Source organism: Mixophyes fleayi, chromosome 5 (genome assembly GCF_038048845.1).
Source record: "Mixophyes fleayi isolate aMixFle1 chromosome 5, aMixFle1.hap1, whole genome shotgun sequence".
Lineage (NCBI taxonomy): Eukaryota > Metazoa > Chordata > Amphibia > Anura > Limnodynastidae > Mixophyes > Mixophyes fleayi.
The window spans coordinates 30,377,597-30,396,831 of NC_134406.1; the positions used below are offsets into that span (position 1 = coordinate 30,377,597).

General features: G+C 36.5%; 1 protein-coding gene across 1 annotated transcript in view; it reads right to left on the reverse strand.

Annotated features, from left to right (window-relative positions):
• The window catches only part of DNAJC1 (DnaJ heat shock protein family (Hsp40) member C1), an 88,222-nt gene that overhangs the window by 60,266 nt on the left and 8,721 nt on the right, over positions 1–19,235 (reverse strand). The window contains exons 2-3 of the mRNA XM_075211941.1: positions 2,702–2,803; positions 2,272–2,318 (exon numbers count right to left, since the gene is read on the reverse strand). Of these exons, the coding sequence (XP_075068042.1) occupies positions 2,272–2,318; positions 2,702–2,803 (149 nt within the window). The remainder of the gene's footprint in view (positions 1–2,271; positions 2,319–2,701; positions 2,804–19,235) is intronic.

Below are 19,235 nucleotides of genomic sequence, written 5' to 3' on the forward strand. Positions count from 1 at the left end.
GCCAAAAAAAGGGAAAAGAACTTCAGGCCTATTTCAGAACAGGTGACAATGTTCATAATTCCAGAGATGACGTTAACACTCCAAGTGGCAAATTGACCAGAAACATATTGTATACCTATGTGCTATGAGCTGTATCAATAAAATGAACGCTCAATTTCCCTTTCTATTATTCCGGACAGGTTTCATTAACCCTGCAAAAAGAAATCTGATTTTTTTTGCATTCAGGAACTCTGTGTGTCATAAGATATAATGTCTTGTCTGAGGGGTTGTACAAAACCAATTGCAAACAATTAAGGAACAAATGAAAATATAATTACACAATTTAAGTATTTATTTTAAATACAATACACTAGTAGTAATACAAGAAACAGGCATGTTCATTCTTTAATTAAAGTTCCCCCAGTTGCATTTTGCAAACCCTTTCTAAGGAGAAAATGGTTATGATAGGTGGAAAATGTGAAATGTTTCTATGCAGTTAAAACCGCATAAAAATAAGAATCTTTACAATGAATTACTGATAGGAAAGTTCCTACAAATAAAACAGCATTTGTATAACTATGAAAAAAAAAAATCCACTTTACAGATTTTTTTTTTTAAAAAACTCAGCGATTGCAATAATGACAATATGTATTAATATTCATCATTTAATTACAATTATTTTGTAACAAAAATACATTCCAACTAAATCAATGTGACTAGTATATATCACTAATTCCATCACCATTCTTAAAACAAACTACAACATCCTTCCTATATATAATAAAGTAACAATATGCTAATATATTGTATTTGAAATGCAAATGTTAGCCACATCTGTGAGTCTTACTATCTCAATAGATGTTTTATGCCATAAAAGTCTACCTCATTCACTCAAAAGGTCCAATTCTTTTTATTTAAATCCAGTTTCCTCTTTGCAAAAAAAGGTTAACTAGCAAAACCTTAGCAGAAATGGTTTAGATATTTATATATTTATTTTATCTCAATTACCAAACGGGCCTAAAAGATTAAGTGTTTATGGGGGATTACTACTTGCCTCCAGCAAAATCAAGGCACGGGGCCAAAAAAAAGTCGGTGTACAATAAGACAAGAACGAGTGGATGAAGTAGCATGTTCAAATAAAATCAAGCAGACCCTACAACTCAAAACTGATATCACTGTAAGAAAACGTACCCACTCCCGACCCCCGAAATATGAGGCGACATAGCGATACGTGCAGAGGGGTCCCATCCCTGCTCGCTGGCTACTAGAAGATTTCAACCTCACCATGAAGCCAAACAAAATGATGAACAGGATAATTTTACAATACTTTAAACTGATGGGAATGTTTAGTATGCTGGCAGTGGAAATATTTTTTTTTTTTTTTTTTTTTTACATTTTAGGTATGGATCTACCACAAACATTTTAAAGACATTAAGTCACACAAGGGTTTTTTGTAAGTTATGTAGCCCTGCAAAATGATGGATTGCACTTTGCAGGGATGAAAAATGTGAGAGCCGAGTGTAGAACGTGCCTTTGTACTGCAAGGTAACACTGACTGGACCAGCAGAGAGATAAAGATCTGCAGCTTGGCAGGATATAAAACACACACTTCAACTCATTCTCCCTTTTGGGTTGTACAGTGGTTTTGTGCCAGGTGTCTGGGCCAAAAAGTGTGTCTAATGAAGTGGCTGAGATGAGTAAATAAGAAATTAATGTTAGCAAACAGCTGATAGTAATGCAGTACTGGGAGCCTACCAGGAATTTGGTTTGTTGCCGATGCAAGTGTGCCTGTGGCAATGTTATAAGCCTGAAACTCCCATCATATCCGTAAGTGCCAATCTGACGTGTGCTCTGTGCAACAAAAACTTTAAAATAAAAGGCATGTTCAGACCTAACCTCCGGTTCTGCCTCTAACACCTATTATCTACAGTAGGATAAGGCTCGGTTATTCAAAACACAATCTCCAAATAACCAGTCTTATTTCTACCATGATGAAGGTTGGCTGGTTAATATGAAACCATGACATCACTGATGAAACAAGAGAATTTAAAATAATACACACTAACAAATAAACATGCTATGTACACTATAAACAGAATATCTAATGAACTGCTCAGAATAACACAATTTGTAAAACAATATTAGATTGCAAGATGGTTATTATAAATAGTGACAAAACTCTAACACGCCCCCAAGTTCAAAATGTAAAAAACAAACAAATGAATTTAAATGCGATTGTGGATTTTACTTGACAACAGTTTTCAACAAGAATAATACAGAATGTGTCCTTACCTTGCTCTCCGTTCTTCATCTTTTAATACTTCATAGATTGCTACCAACTACGAGAAAATAACGTGATCAGTGTTGCAAAACAATTATTACAATGATTTATTGTGATTCTTTATTGTCGCTGCAGAACTGTCTTTTATATTATTCATAGCCTGGCACAAAACACACAAAAAAATAATTAAAAGTGAATTTTAGTTGAAACTAATAAAGTCAGGCAATCTTTAATATACCGTAGAAAGATCAATGAGAGTTCTACCACTTCAAGTAAAAGGATATTAATTAAAATTCATTATTGTGATTTGTAACCCAACATAAATCTCTACAAAATAAGACTATTTGCTTGTACAGAAAAACTGGAGAGAAATGAAAAAAAAATAGAAAAGTATTTCAAGCATAGAAATATGTTTCTTAGATAGATAGATTAATGACTTACTTGTCTGAACTGCGTTTCTGCGTTTTCCTCCTTGTTCTTGTCTGGGTGTAGAGTTAAGGAGAGCTTGCGATAGGCTTTTCTGATGTCAGCAGATGTAGCATCCTGCAAACAAGGAGCGGTGGGAGGGAGATGAGGATACACAAAGCAAACTTTTGTAAAGAAGCTGAAATTCCCAGAACCTCGTTAAGATGTAGAGATAGCCAACCAACCAAGGCACCGAAGGCAATGTAATTTGAGACATCAGCAAACCAGCTAGAGAGTGACCCACATGAATGGACAAATTATTCAGCCTAACTTCACTTTCTTCCCAACTGCCCCATGAATATCATATCTTCCCCCCTTTGTAAAGCAATCCTCTGAGCTCCCAAATATTAACTTGCAAATCTTTACAAGATTTAGAAACATCTTAGGACTGCACAGACTAAACAAAGCAACTTATGGAGGAGAATATTACACATTATTTCAGCCTCACAGGCACAAATAGCTGAAGTTTACTTTTTAAAATGCACGAGGTAGATTCCGCAAACTTAATTTATTGTAGAAACTACAAATTCAAATTATAAATGATGCAAGTCGTATAATTAATTAAAATTGCTGCCGTTTCTGACAATTTTTTTTTAAAAAAGTATGAATGTAGATTTATATAGGGGGCCTGATTCATTAAGGAAGGTAAGGCAAATATGAGTACGTTTTTTTTGGGCAAAACCATGTTACAATTCAAGGGGTGCAAATTATTTTTTCATGTTTGCACATAAGTTAAATACTGTGTTTTCCATATAGAACACAAATACTTGATAGCTTTATTTTTACACTGAAATTTAAAGTTGATCTAGGACATGTCCTACCCAAACTAGAAATCTGTCTCCACATTTTAAATTTACCTCCCCCTCCAATGCAACATGGTTATGTCAAGGTGCAAAGTTACTCTTTTTTTTTTTTTGCTTTACTTTCCTTAATGAATCAGGCCCAGGATGTCCACTAAGTACCTTTAAAAAGACAGAACTGTCGTAGATTTTGTACAACAGTTTTTGAGTTCCAAAACATGTCTATTTAAATGTGAAAGGTGTATAAAAATCACCTGCCAGCACTTTGTGTTTCTAGATCTTAGATTATTTGCTTTTAAAATAAATTTGGTCCTAGTTAATGGGGGGGGGAGGGGAGGGGGTAACAAATGCTACCTCTGCCCTGGTTTACTGGGTGTAATTACAATTCTGTTGTTTTAACTTCAGAACAACCAGACTTGCACGGGTCATTAAAATATCCAGGGGATCCAGTGTTGGGCTCCATGCCTTAATAGGCCCATGAGCATACTTCATACTAGAACCTGGAAGTTACCCTATACATGAAAATAGATTATAAAATATGTCTACATTATAGACCATCTTTTATTGTAATAATAGATTATGTTTTCGAATTTACATTGGTAAATGGTGAAAACTGTACTGGTGGGACCTGCACAGCCCAGTCTGATGGTGGCACAACAGTCTCTCTGAGCATAATTCACAATGTAAAAAAAGACGTTTTCATGATTCATCAGAAAAGAACGAAATGGAAACTAGTAAAATCATGAAATAACTGCTGAAGCGATGTCAAACTAGTTTCAGAATGGACATTTACACTTCAATTAATATTGCAAGTCAACGATTTTAAATAAGTCATGTAAAAAATAAAATAACCCCTTCTCAAATGATTAAAAAGCCAAATAAAGCTTTATGCAACAAACACAAATAACAAAACTATTACAAAATTAAATGTTAAAAATACGTTTAGAAATAAATTCATAATGCTGCTTGAGTGATATGCATGAATTATATAATTACAGAATGCATTGAGGTCATACACATCTGGTTCTATACCTGTCAAAATAATAAAATTACAGTGCATAAGAAAGGATTACTATTATTACTATTACTGGGCTTGTTGTTTTACAGAAATCTGATTAGTTTTCCTGTTCTATATCAATCTTGGCTTACACTAAGTGGCCATCTACTTGTACTTAACACTGAATATTAGTGTTCAGTGTTAAATGAACACTAGTCACTTTACCGATTGCCGTCTATCAGCAAAGTTGTTGACAATCCTAAAATAATGTAACAACAACTGGGCAACGTGTAAAATAGAAAATGAATATGATGTTATCAAGTGTTCAGAGTATTCCACTATAATTTCAGGATCCACGTTATTAGAGTTAATAATGAGCACAAACATATTAGTGACATTTTCCAACCCCAAAAAATGTAATGCTACAAAAGAAATATATTTTAAAAGGCTCACAGAGTGGACATCATCATCTATTTATTTATATAGCCTTCACTAATTCCGCAGCACTGTACAGAGAACTCATTCACATCAGTCCCTGCCCCATTGGAGCTTACAGTCTAAATTAACTAACAACCTCTCTCGTTCTGTTTGTGTGTGTGTATAAGGGCAATTTAATAGCAGCCAATTAACCTACCAGTATGTATTTGGAGTGTGGGAGGAAAACGGAGCAAACCCACGCAAACACGGGGAGAACATACAAACTCCACACAGATAAGGCCAGGGTCGGGAATCGAACTCATGACCCCAGTGCTGTAAGGCAGAAGTGCTAACCACTAAGCCACCGTGCAGATAGGTCTTGAGGTATAAATATATTGTGTCACTTGATGAAGAAGAGTTACTAAGCCACAAAGCTAACAATCAAGGATAGCAACCAACTCACAGGCGGATTTAACACGGTTATAAATTAATTTTTACGTTTTTTTTTTCCAGTAACGCTTGCAAAGCACACCATCACTCTGTAGATTGTAAGAACAGTCAAAACAGTCATTTAGGTGTGCAAAGCACAATTTACAATTCACCACCAACAAATCAGTCGTCTTGTATATATGGACAGATAGAATGTTACGGTTCTATGTAATTGAATGTGTCGCCCATCTTCAATGTATTGGATTGTAGGTGTTCTCTTTAATATTACTGGGAAAAAATTGCTTTAGCTTTAGGATTTCCTTCTGTATTTTTCAGCCATGTAGTTATATCACCAGTCAGTGCTGTACATTTTTTCTGCCCTCACACATAACATAGGTGTGCGGAGCTCCCTTTATTGGATAGGATTATGTCTAGAAACTAGGCCTGTGTCCTAATCAGGATTCTGTCTCCGATGGAGTGTTCACACCTATCTGCATTAATACGTTTTTCAGATGCGAATACCCATAAACAGCATTAAAACTAGTACAAACTGACTTATTATTGTATTATCTGTACAGCGCTGCAGAATCAGTGGCGCTATATAAATAAATGATGAGGAGTCTGTCAAACTCAAGACAAAGGGCCTGAGCCATTAAGGAGAGCAAGGCAAGAAAAATGTTTTACTCCCCCAACGTTGTTTCTACTTGATTGTCTATTAGTAAATGAATTTAACAACAAGAATAGGATAAAAAAAAATAAAGAAAAACTGAATGGGTCTGTGTCATTAAGGAAAGGCAAAAAAAAAAAAAAGGAGTAAATGTTCTCTGGGACAAACCAAGTTACAATGCGAGGGGTGCAAATTAGTTTATTATTTTGCATGTAAGGAAAATACTGGCTGTTTTTACATGTAGCACACAAATACTTGGCAGCTTTCATTTTAAACTGAAATTTAAAAAGTCAATATAGGACATACCCTACCCCAACTATAAATCAGTCCCCACATTTTAAATTTACCTCCCCCTAAATGCAACATGGTTTTGCCCAGGTGCAAAATTGCTCCTGTCTGCTGCTTTGCTCTCCTTAATGAATCAGGCCCAAAGAGTGTCCCAACTGAAGAGGGCAGGACTCCAAAGTTCCTCATCACAACACAGTGAATACAACTCTTCCAATTACTTCTATAGACAAAAATGGGAGCTGTAGATAATATTCAAAAATAGTGTTATATCTGCACTGCAGCTCTCAATACAGGAGTCTGATAGCTGCAGGATATATAACAATACATAAAGAAAAAATAGACAGCACTGTATACAGATATAGTATCTCAAATTTATTAAAAATTACATATAAAGATCTTAGTACAATGATCATCTAAAACCAAACTGTACAGAACGGTGTCATTTTTAATAAATTTGATATACTATATCTGTATACGGCGCTATTTGTTCTTCCTTACAAATACTGTTGGGAGAATTTTCCTGCTATGAAAAAGATGGGACAGGGATATTTTTTTTTATTTTTTTTTAAATCAGACACAATGATCAACACCATGATCAGCGGGCAAAGTTCCCCAACACCAGGATTAAAAGGCAAAGCCTATTTCCACTAGAATTAGATGAGGACTATTATAGAATGAAGAAAGCTTTGACTAAGTAGTATAACCTCACCGCAGGAGCAGACCAATATAAATGTGGTAATCTGTAATATGGACCTACTGACGGCTATTCTGATGTTGTGCGTCGTTCGAGAACCATCTTTCAACAAAGGATTAATAGGCTATCCGTTATATACCTTGTGGACCTGATGAGAGACCCAATTCTACACACCCAGATCTAATATAGATGTGCCAGTCTGTTTAGCACCACAAGCCTAAAACAGCAGACCTGGCTGCTCAATCTGCAGATTATAGGATGCCAGAATCCATAAAACTGCTTTACATAGCTGGGAGTTATTCAATCCTGGAGGTAATCCTCTCTTCTCCACCTGTCAGACTCACATGGAGTCCTAAACCAGCCCCTCCTGGGGATGGAGTTAAAACGGGAGCACGTGTATACTCGCCAGTGTTTTGTATTCAACAAGTGGGCCACGTTAGTGTCTCATGTCCGGACAATAAAAAAAACGCAGTCTCGGACTCATCTTCTGCAGTCTTATTATACAGATAACGTACAGTCTGTTACCCTGAACAACAGTATAACTGTTTGAGAGGACTGCTGCATCCAGAGCAGTTGAACTCAGGAAATTATTCCAGTGAAAACCCTGAACAACAATAAATGACAGAAAGGTAGCTAAATGGTAACCTACAAGTTTAGGAAACAGTTATTAGGGTAGCTCATGGGATCCTGCTAGCTGGGCATTTAGGGGTGCAGAAAACTAAAGTCTGTTAGCATCACATGAGTACAGACATGACAATTAATGCAAGAGCGACATAACTGGCTAACAAGCTGTGGATATCAGTAACGCCACATTAATATGACAATATTCTAATGTGATTAATTTAGAAGCCGTTCTCAGAGTGGAGGTTTATAAAAGTTGGCCACACCAAGCACATGAGGAAACAATATAGTCTGACAGTAATAGACTAACCGGTACCCAGAAGTAGTGCTAGCCCATTCTCTGTACAAATATATAAACTTGCCAATGTCCTGCCCAATACCTCTCTCAGCGCAGAAAAATGTTACAATAAACTGTAGTATATCTAATCATCCAGATATACTATACAGCCTTGGGATGTTGGGACAGTCTCCCTACACGCTGCTTGTAGCAAGCTAAGTTTGAAATGGATTTGAGCGCTTATCCTAATTTTTTTTACATTAAACTGTAAACTACAAAGTTACTCTAGTTACTTTGGTTCCGCAGAATCCCAAGGTTCCACCAAGGAATGGCAGAGGTTCCGCAAGACAGAAATGTGTAATTGTGTAAAATATTTACTGGCGTGCCTAAATTTGTGTGTGTATATATATATATATATATATATATATATATATATATATATATATATATTAAAATTTGTGTGGTGACATGCAACACTAACCCTTCTGTGCACGGACAAGTCATCCTGCTGCACACCAGAAGATTCTTATTACCAAGACTGATGACTCCTCACCAATCACCGCCCGGAAAGTTCTATGCCTCACTTAGCTTTCATCTTTCCATAGAAGCAGATGACAACACCTCACAACAGACAATTTAATGCTGGTCTTTTATGTTATTTTGTACATACTACTCATATATATATTTTTTGGGGTTAAGGTAGCAGAAACTTGTAGCCCAGCTTTGGAGGGGGTGGCATATGTACAGATAGGGGTCCATTGGTAAGTTCTATAGCTTTTAAGGGTTCTGTGTCCTAAAATAGATTGAGAACCACTACTCTAGATGGTGGCGGAATATGATAAAAGGCTACCTGTATACGGCCATACTGCAGACTGTCGGAAGAGAGGGAAGCTAACTTTGTTAGTAGACACTTCAGATACAATGCATGCATCCTCAATGGGCCCTAAGAGCCAGCTGAGGGGTGTAAGGCCCAGCTATTTGAAGTGATTAATCCATATAAGGACACTGTCACAAGGAAGCCAGAAAGGAACCTCTGTCTGCATGTGAACACTGGGAACTACCTGCCTCTTAGACAATCAGCTTACAGCTTCTCCTTAGGTGCGAGGGCAGGTACAAAAAGATGACTTGAGGAAATGAGCTTTGTGCAATTCAAAAATGCAATAGAGCATGGACCAGAGGGCTCGTTTCTATAGACTAAAGAAAATAAAATGAACAACGATTCATACCGAATGCTCAAGATAGATGAGCTGAGTCCACTATGTAACCATTATGAACATGAGTGGAGGATATTACCAAACCCCAAGGACAGTGGACACTCTGGAAAATTCAGCTTCATTGCTCTTTTGGGATTGTATGATCATAAGGAAATGCCCTATTATTTTCCAGAGGTTGGCCGATCCCCGTTAGAGGGTAAAGGTCTGTATTGGTTTACAGGTGCTAGACAGAAGCAAATCTGGAAAGTTTCACACGAAAGACGTGCAGTTCGATGATACAGAGTCGGTGGGTGGAACACAGACCAGGACCAGGGAAGGTCATACAACAAATAGGTACCCAATTATAATAGAGCATACTGCCTCATAGGTCTGATAAAGCAAATACTTCCCCTAATAGTTCAATGAAATGTGAGAAATAGATTTTTTTCCCTTGAAAGCAGCTGTGTGCTCCACACTGATGCTTCCACTTAGGGACTGTGAGCAGTTCTTAGCTAGGTGAACCAAACAGGAAAACACTACTCCTATTGTATATCTACGCAGAAGACTGCTACCAAGGGAAGTAGCCCAAGGCACAGTAGAAAGAAGCACCCAGCAGATACCAGGACCCTGCAGAATTTGCACAACGTCACAATAATTACATATCATAAACTTCTTTTCTGATTAAACAGAGTGGCTGGAGATCATGGGAAATTGCTTGTGTGCCAAACTCTTCAGCAATATGAAGAGCATGGTAATGCAGATGGGCTGTTCCACCAGGAGAAGATGTGGATGAGAAATAACCAGAATGCCAAGCTCCCTTGAACCATTTAAAAAAGGGAGGCGTTATGGATCGAGCCATGGAAGTGTTAAGTGGCGCAGCACTTCAGCTGATGGACTCAAAAATTGCAGAGGTTAAATAAACAATTAATGACATTGTTCTTACAATGTATTTGGTAGAATGGACTTCATCATGCGTGCATCCAGGATTAAGTTAACCTAAAAGAGACATAATGCCCAATTCTGGCAACAGACCTGGTCCTTTAGCATGTTTTGTTGTGTTTATGGTTTCCTAAAGTCATACATGTGTAAATCCCAGATACACGTCAGCACATGGTTTACAATATCATACAATCCAAATAACCTCAAATTTCTTCTGTCCTGAAGAATTCAGATATTCTCTCCACATGCTGTCACAAGCAGGAGCCAATGCAGAGTCAGGTAAAACCACACGGCAGGGAATGATGACATGTGCACCCAATAGCCATACACCAAGGTACAGTCAGGCACACAGATTTATTGCCAGTCAATGCCAGCACTAGTTTTCTTAGCCAAGATATTTTTTAAAAAGAAAAGTATAAGTGATTTTGCAGATGTAGTATTCTTGGAAGGAAAATAGTACAATTTTCTAAATATTTCTTTTGAGAACATTTATTAACTTCTGCAAATTTACATTTTTTGCTCAAATTACAGCTTAAAGGAACTTGCAGACACAGGAAGGTGATCAAATATTAGAGACATTGTGAAGGCTGAGAAAGCAAAATATTGAATATTGCATTAATGAGCATTATTGATTTTATAATTCGATAACAAGGGAGCCTGTTATTTGACTAATACTAAAATAAATCAGATATGGATTATATTAAGATACCTACACAGTATCTTAACTTAATTAATATGTTCACAAAGCTACCAGTGCAGTAATTCAGAGAGTAAGGGAGGCATAGTGTGTGGCTCTCAAGCCTCGTTCACACCTATCCCTTGCCCATGTCAAACCTCATTATAAAATAGTATGGATGGTTTCATATAAGCTCATTCCCACCAAGGTATGCTAAGAGATTAACACTGATTTTTAGAACGTGACATTACTTATTTCTGATGCGTTATTGTATGCTACTAGTGCTGGACCAATATGAAATATCATCATCATCACCATTTATTTATATAGCGCCACTAATTCCGCAGCGCTGAACTCACAGAGAACTCACTCACATCAGTCCCTGCCCCATTGGAGCTTACAGTCTATATTCCCTAACACACACACACACAGACAGACAGACTCGGGTCAATTTAATAGCAACCAATTAACCTACTAGTATGTTTTTGGAGTGTGGGAGGAAACTGGAGCACCCGGAGGAAACCCACAAACTCCATACAGATAAGGCCATGGTTGGGAATTGAATTCATGAAGCCGTGAACCGTGCTGCCCATAGCATGTAGCTCTTCAGACTTCCATTGTTCAATAGATTGCAGGCAGGGCCCTCTTACCTCTGCATTACCCAGTATTGTTTTATTACTGTTTGTTCCCAACTGTAAAGCGCTACGGAATTTGCTAGCACTATATAAATAAATGTTGATAATGAAACAATGCATCCAACGAACTGGAGTAAAGCGTGTGTCAGTTTTCATAGGTTTTTACTCATTTTCCCCGGACATGTGTTAACAAGCCCTTAAGACTGATTTCTGGCCTCAATGTCCGTTTGAAATTCAGAATGCGCTATAAGCGGTTCCAAATTGACAACTCCATTATAGCAGAAACCGCTGTGGTGTGGTTAACGGAACTTACTATCTAATGCAGTTTAATCAATTATATTTCAGATTGGTCAACAGGATGAAATACCTTGATACTAAATATTTACGCTGTATTGCTTTATCGCCCATGAAATGTGAATAGTTAAGTAAAATCAGAAATAACAATACCAATTATCCACAATACAATGGATCATACACGGATTCCAAAAATATGAGACCTGTTACAAATTAAATATTGTACTACACTGCTTACATTTTTAAGAAAAAATCTGGAGAGAGGTCCAGAATTTTTTTTATATATATATATATATATATATATATATATATATATATATATATATATATATATATATATATATATATATATATAAATCTACTATATAAATGCCTAGTATATATATATATATATATATATATATATATATATATATATATATATATATATATATATAAATGCCTAGTGTATATATAAATGCCTAGTGTGTATATATATATATATATATATATATATAAATGCCTAGTGTGTGTGTGTATATATATATATATATATATATATATATATATATATATATATATATATATATATATATATATATATATACATATATACACATATATATATTCATATATATATACATACACACACACACACACACACACTAGGCATTTATATAGTAGATAGATATATATATATATATATATATATATATATAGATATATATATATTCTGAAAGAGCATTTTTTCTGACCAAAAAAATGCTAAAATTAATTTTGATAGTGTGACAAATGAAAAACTAAAATTCAAGCTAGTTTTGAGAAAGAAAAAAAAAACGCAAAAAATAAAACTACAAATGAATAATTATTTACATGTCCGACTTTTAACTACACAGGTGCATTACATTCTATTTAAAAAAAAAAAAATCATCAAGAAGCAATTGGAAAATGTATGTTCAAAAGAAATGCTAAACATTACAAACGCCATTATAGGCGATAGAGAACAGGTAGCATATTATCTTAAAGATTATCATAAATCAAGATTTTTTTTTCTTTTGTAATTATTTATAACGTGACCAAAACCACGTGAAGAGTGCAATATCCAGCACTGAATGCTTTGCACACACACACACGCTTGGTGTGTAACAGACAATAAGGTATACAAGGTTTGGAAGTGCTGAAGCTCCATCTAGAGGCTCTTATTTTAAAATAATCACCCAGCTGAAATGCTAAGAGGATCACATGGAAAATACGAACCGGAATGAATTTACATGGAACACATTCTTTCGCTTTTATAGAAGTGTATTTTAGAATATGCAACAAAACAATTTATAACAGAGCATTTATAACAATAAGCACTGTAAATAATCATTTAAGAAACAGTTGAATAAGAGCACACAAGTAAAATACAATAATGTGACTAATTTTATAGGAGACTGATCATAGTAGACAGTAAGGGGTAACTTTATCAAACCTTCTTAAAAGGAGAACCAGAGGTGTTGCCCATAGCAACCAAGCAGATTCTATAATTTATTTAGCATAGTTGCTATGGGCAACACCTACACATTGTAGACAGTTTGAAGCACTCCATTTGCAGTAGGCTTGAGACACAAGGTGGAAACGTGCAAAGTGAAAAATAAAAAACATCTCTGCAAATTGGTGCACATTGTTACAAAACAATATTTGAATTGCGTGTTGTTTATCAGACTTTTGTAAAAAAACAAAACAAAAAACAGGGTAGGACGTGCACCATGTGACGATAACGAATTAATCTTAAATATATAGTCCTATCACATATTAAACCAAAAATGACTTACAAATAACTCAAAAAACAAAGAGGTAGGCAATGGGCAGCAGGGGATGCTGGGAGATGGAGCAACATATTGCCTGAATAAACAAAATACATTTCAAGTAAAACGTAAAGGATTCCTAAATAAAAGCCAGTAATCATTTACATAAGAGCAGACAGACAGTCAGCATTATATACAGGAAAGAAGAAATATTTCAAAAGACAATAATGGAATTTCCCCACTGGAAAGCTTAGTATTTTCCAAATGTGTTTTCACATTGTATTGAAGCTACAAGAGCTATACTGATAGTGAAATGGTATCACATATTGAGGTTTTTTTTTACACACACGTGTGAGGTAGATATAGATTAAATATATATATATATATATATATATATATATATATATATATATATATATATATATATATATATATATATATATATATCTATATAAAAAAAAACATTTTGTGGTGGTCAAAGATAACTACAAGTTGGCTAGATGTGGTGAAAACAGATGTGAAACACATACAGTAGCAAGAGATAAAATTAGATAATGTATGTGATATCTAACAGATACATATTTACACCAGGAAGCTCTGAGGAAATCATGCAAAGCTGATACCGATTAACAAGCCCCCACAAACTGGTGCATTCATGGCATCTAACCCCAAGGACAGAAAGTAAAACAGGGTGTTTGGTGAAAGAAAGGTGTAAAGAAGGACAAGGGTAGGTCCTTAGAGTAATTACAGGAACCAAGCCAGTGAAAGTGTTGCAGATAGAAGGTACATTAGGTTTAATGGGTGCTGCCTGCAGCAATTTATCAGAAATGGTTCTCAAGTGTTCACAGCCAGCACATGATGCACTCATGTCAGGACACCACAAAAGATGACCCTTTACAAATTCAAAAGACAAAATGCAGATTTAAGAGTATGAACATGGCTTGTTCCATAATGTTAATGGATCGGTCTGTTAAGATGAGTTAATAAATGACACAGCTACCTACATCCATTCTGCAGACTGCACAGCGCAGACAGACGGTGTTTACATGTACTGGAGACACAGCTAGGAAATGTGCCTTCAGGTTATTAGTTAAGTCATTTGCCCTCCATCAGATCAAATGAATTACAGATTAACCTGTCAAGGAAGAAAAACAAAAAGAATAATACGACAAGTAAGTGCGATATCTCTGGCATGGAACTATCCTAGTTTTGCTTAGTGAACTAAATAGCTAATTTCTTAAGGGAGTCAGGTAATGTCCTGTTAGGAGCTGAGAGGGAGACATTTTCCTGCTCAAAAAACAGCTTTTATTTCATATATTCTTCTGTTTAACACACAAAAATATTTTTTAGAGCAACTATCATCACTTTTATGAAAAAATAATTTAAGGCAAAAGGGCACACAGTATCATTCATTATAGGCAGCACTAAACTCTAATCTCACAGTAGTTTCAGAACGCCAAAGAGTTAAGTTGCATAATATTATGCAATATTCTACAACACAATATCCTCAAAACAAACGGTCCACAATTACCAAGTACAGAATCTTACCACAGATGGGCGACTAGTCACCTACACACAAAGCAGCAGCCATTTTCTGGACTGGACCAATATTAGGCATAATAATCCACTAGGATTTAGTGGCATCACTGAGGCACTGAGTGCCTCATGCCTCTGTGAGGTCCCTAGTTAGATTTATTCTCATGAATGCAGATTTAGCCCACAAAATGGCTGCTTCCACTGTGAGGAAATGACAGGTATACTTTAAAGAGACTATATTACACCAGTTGAAGATTCATCATCATCTATTTATATAGCGACACTAATTCCGCAGTGCTGTTCAGAGAATTCATTCACCTCAGTCCCTGCCCCATTGGGGCTTACAATCTAAATCTCCTAACATACACACACACAGACAGAGAGACTAAGGGCAATTTAATAGTAGCCAATTAACCTACTAGTATGTTTTTAGAGGGTGGGAGGAAACCCACGCAAACACAGGGAGAACATACAAACTCCACACAGATAAGGCCATGGTCGGGAATCGAACTCATGACCCCAGTGCTGTGAGGCAGAAGTGCTAACCACTAAGTCACTGTTCAATTCACACACCCCATTGTAAATTTCTGCAGCTAATTTTCACTTTTGGAAAATGACAAAATGATGGAGTGACAGATTACGCCCCCCCACCGGAGTTTTCTTTCGGGGATACGGAGCAAATCTGGGAGGACAGAAAGGCAAGTAGACACTGCATTTCTACATGCACATTTTACAGATCAATGCTGTTCAATGTCAGGTTCACTAGTGGATCTTATGGCTGCCGGAATCTAAGTTTTAGTTACCAAAATTGCAAAAATCAAAAACAAAACTCCCAGGGGTTATTCACTGCCTCAAACTGAGGACTTGCATGGAAGTTGGTTTATCTCATGCTACCTGTAGTCAACCAGCTCGTGATTACAGAAAGTCATAACACTAGCTACAAGGAAGAAAGCGAAAAAGTAAAGTAGAGTAGAGTTCAATTAAACAGAATCAGACGGAATTTCAAAGGAATATTTGTAAATCTAGAAGAACAAGGAGCTGGGGGGAGGGGGGGGGGAATAGGGAAATTTGCCAATACTCATTAATTTTTTTCATAGCAAATAGAGATTCTGTAAATGGTATAATTTAATTATATATATATTTATAAAGTGATGTCAGTGTACTTGATCATCAGAAAGGTGAGTGTTTGAAGGTATAGGTATGCACCAAGAAGATGAATAAGACAGGAATCTTCTTTAAGTCTCAGCTACACTCGGATAATGTCTAGTGTCTCTGTGTGGTATTAGTTGTACAAGCAAATGAGGCAAGGGGGTAAAGGGAAGGGAACAAAATGTATTGATCTGAATTAAAGGGCAATTATAACAAGCAGCAGTTTGCTCATCGCTTCAAGAACAAAGTGAATTGGAGGCAGCAAAGAAACAAAAAAGAAGTTATTATTGTTTGTTTTATGCATAAAATGTGACATTGGCACATGCATCACCTTGTAATTGACATTACAAGCCTAAAAACCTCTGATTTAAAAATGTGTTATATGCCGAAACTATTCGGCAGGATTACAGCATGAGGACAGAAGACCACACCAAGAGGAGAGGACGTCCGTTCTATAAACTGATTTCTTCAGTTCACTTATTTATTTGCACTTCTCGATTTTACTTTTTTGTCTATAAATGAATTTGTGACATTGATCATATAGATGAATTGTACTTCTCAATATACGAGAGCACATGGAGTAATTATGGATTAGACAGAATCTGGGAAGGATAAATTATGTGAAAATGATATCCTAAATATATGAAGGATTTACAACAACAAAAAACAAACAAAAGTTCAGATTTAAAAACCACTTTTAAATGCATTCAGTGTAAGTATACCATCTATAAATATCGGACAACTGCATGAGAAGACTGTCCCATTTTCAATACCTCCTCTTACCTGGCATTCACCTCACTCATCTAACCGCGCTTCAACCCGTCCTGAACTCCATGACAAGACTCATCTTCCTCTTTCGTCGCTCCACATACGCTCCATCACTCTGTAAATCCTACACTGGTTCCCCATACCTCAGTCCTCATCACCAAATACACTCCCTCACTCCTTGTTTCATCTACACCTCTGATAAGCACCTCACTTTGCCCTTGCCAATATCCACATAAGGGATTCCCTACCACAACCTGATCAGACTATCCCCCAGCCAAAGTAACTCTCAGAAAACCTCTTTATTTGATTTTAACCTACTCCCAACTGTAACTCACACCAGTACCCCTCGTAACTGACCCCACTCTGAGCCACACCTGCTCATGTCAGCTGTGCCCTTTCCCACTGCTGTTTTAACGTCTCTATTTTTTGTTTCTACCTTTGTATGTCCCTGTTTTATGTCTGGCACTGTGGTGTTTCGTGGCACCTTACAAATCAATATCATAGGAAATTTAGACTGTAAGCTCCAATGGGTCAGGGGCTGATGTGAACGAGTTCTCTGTACAGCGCTGCGGAATTAGTGGCGCTATACAAATAAATGGTGAAGATGATGATGAAACACCGCAAATGTCTTTCTGCAATGTCAGATTCAAATTGTTTTGCGTGTAAAGCAATCATTTGTGTTTTAATGAACGATTTGATTAAAAATGATCGGATGACTAAAAATGCAATTGACATGTGAGTCAATTTCATACGGATGTAATTGTATAGAAATGCAACTGTATGGTAAGAAAATAACCTAAATAAATTACTGCACGAGAGGTCAGTTTAAAGCTGTCCACACAGTAAGATACTAGTAAATCAATTTATTTAATTTGACTATACGTAACAAGCAATGTACAGCTATCAGAATCCAATCTATTTAGGCCTGTTTCAGCAGGATGGAAAATTAGGTGCACTGAGGACGCTCATTAGGCAACCCAATTCTATTAAATCACTTTAATCTGATTAAATCTGTGCAATGTGTCTCTCCACGTGTTGCCTAATTGTATAACGATCCAATCGGATTGCATTGTTCCACTACTGCCATATTCTGTCACCTGCATTGTTTGTCAGCGAATAGAAAGCAACACACCAGAGGCTGATTTACAACCGAATGTCTTTTATTTAAATGATTAAACTGTAAAAATTAAGACTTTTCTGCAAATGGTAAACAAAGGATACAACCATGTCCTCCTAAGGCATTGTTTAAATATAAGTATATGAATTCTGTAGAGTTGTGAAGATAGTGTTACTTCATGTGATAGGTGCATCCTAATCGTGCAAGTCATATAAAATGTGTAATCCGACAAATATAAAATTAAATAGATAAACCCATGTTTACTATACGGCTATGATTTGTCTGCTCCAAAATCAGGTCACATTGTTGTTGGCCCCTTGGAAATGCATTAACACTAAATCTCAAGAGCCATTAACCCTGGAATGTGCCTACACTGAAAAACCCAGAGTGTTAAAGAAACCAGAACAAAATGCTTGTCATTATTAACTTGTACAAAGCATCAGATGCATTATGCAAAATAAATCTGACATGCAAATGTAAACGTTCTCATTCTAAAAGCATATAAAACATGCCAATCAGCCAACATCCATCTTTCAGTGTTACACAATTATGCTACTTGTTAATATCACTTAAGTAAATAGAAAGGTCAGCATTTACCAATGTCTGCATAGTACAGTCCTTAACAGCTAGTCAATTTAGATGTTCTAACAAACATGGGATGTCAGGATGCATGATGAAAACACCTTTCTACACCCCATTTAAAGTTGTCTAGGTAAGATCATGAACATTGTGCATGGTCATCGGCAGGGCCATCTTAACAACATTATGGGCCCCCGGGCAAAGCAGTGCACCGGGGCCCCTAGATATAGATATAGAGATGTATACAGATACAGATATAGATAGAGATAGATAGATGTATTTGCTCAGTGACCCTTGTAGGTTTTTTTTTCAGGTTTTTTTCTTTTGCAGGATTATTTATTCTCATTAAGAGCCCTGCCTATGGGGCCCCCTTGCCCGTGGGGCCCCCGGGCAGCTGTCCATCATGCCCAATGGAAAAGATGGCCCTGGTCATCGGACATTTATCACTGCAGCAAAGGAGGCTCCAAATGATTACATCAAAACACTGGAAAATCAAAGTACGTCTATGATCAAATAAACCATGGTGTTTGTGCTAAAACTCAGAGACATGCGCACTGTGTCTAAACAACAGAGTGGTTTGTATCGAGAATAGGTGTGGTGCGGCATAGGGTATTTTTGGGAGCATTAATTTGCCTTCCAGACACATTGCAGAGACAAGTGGCTAT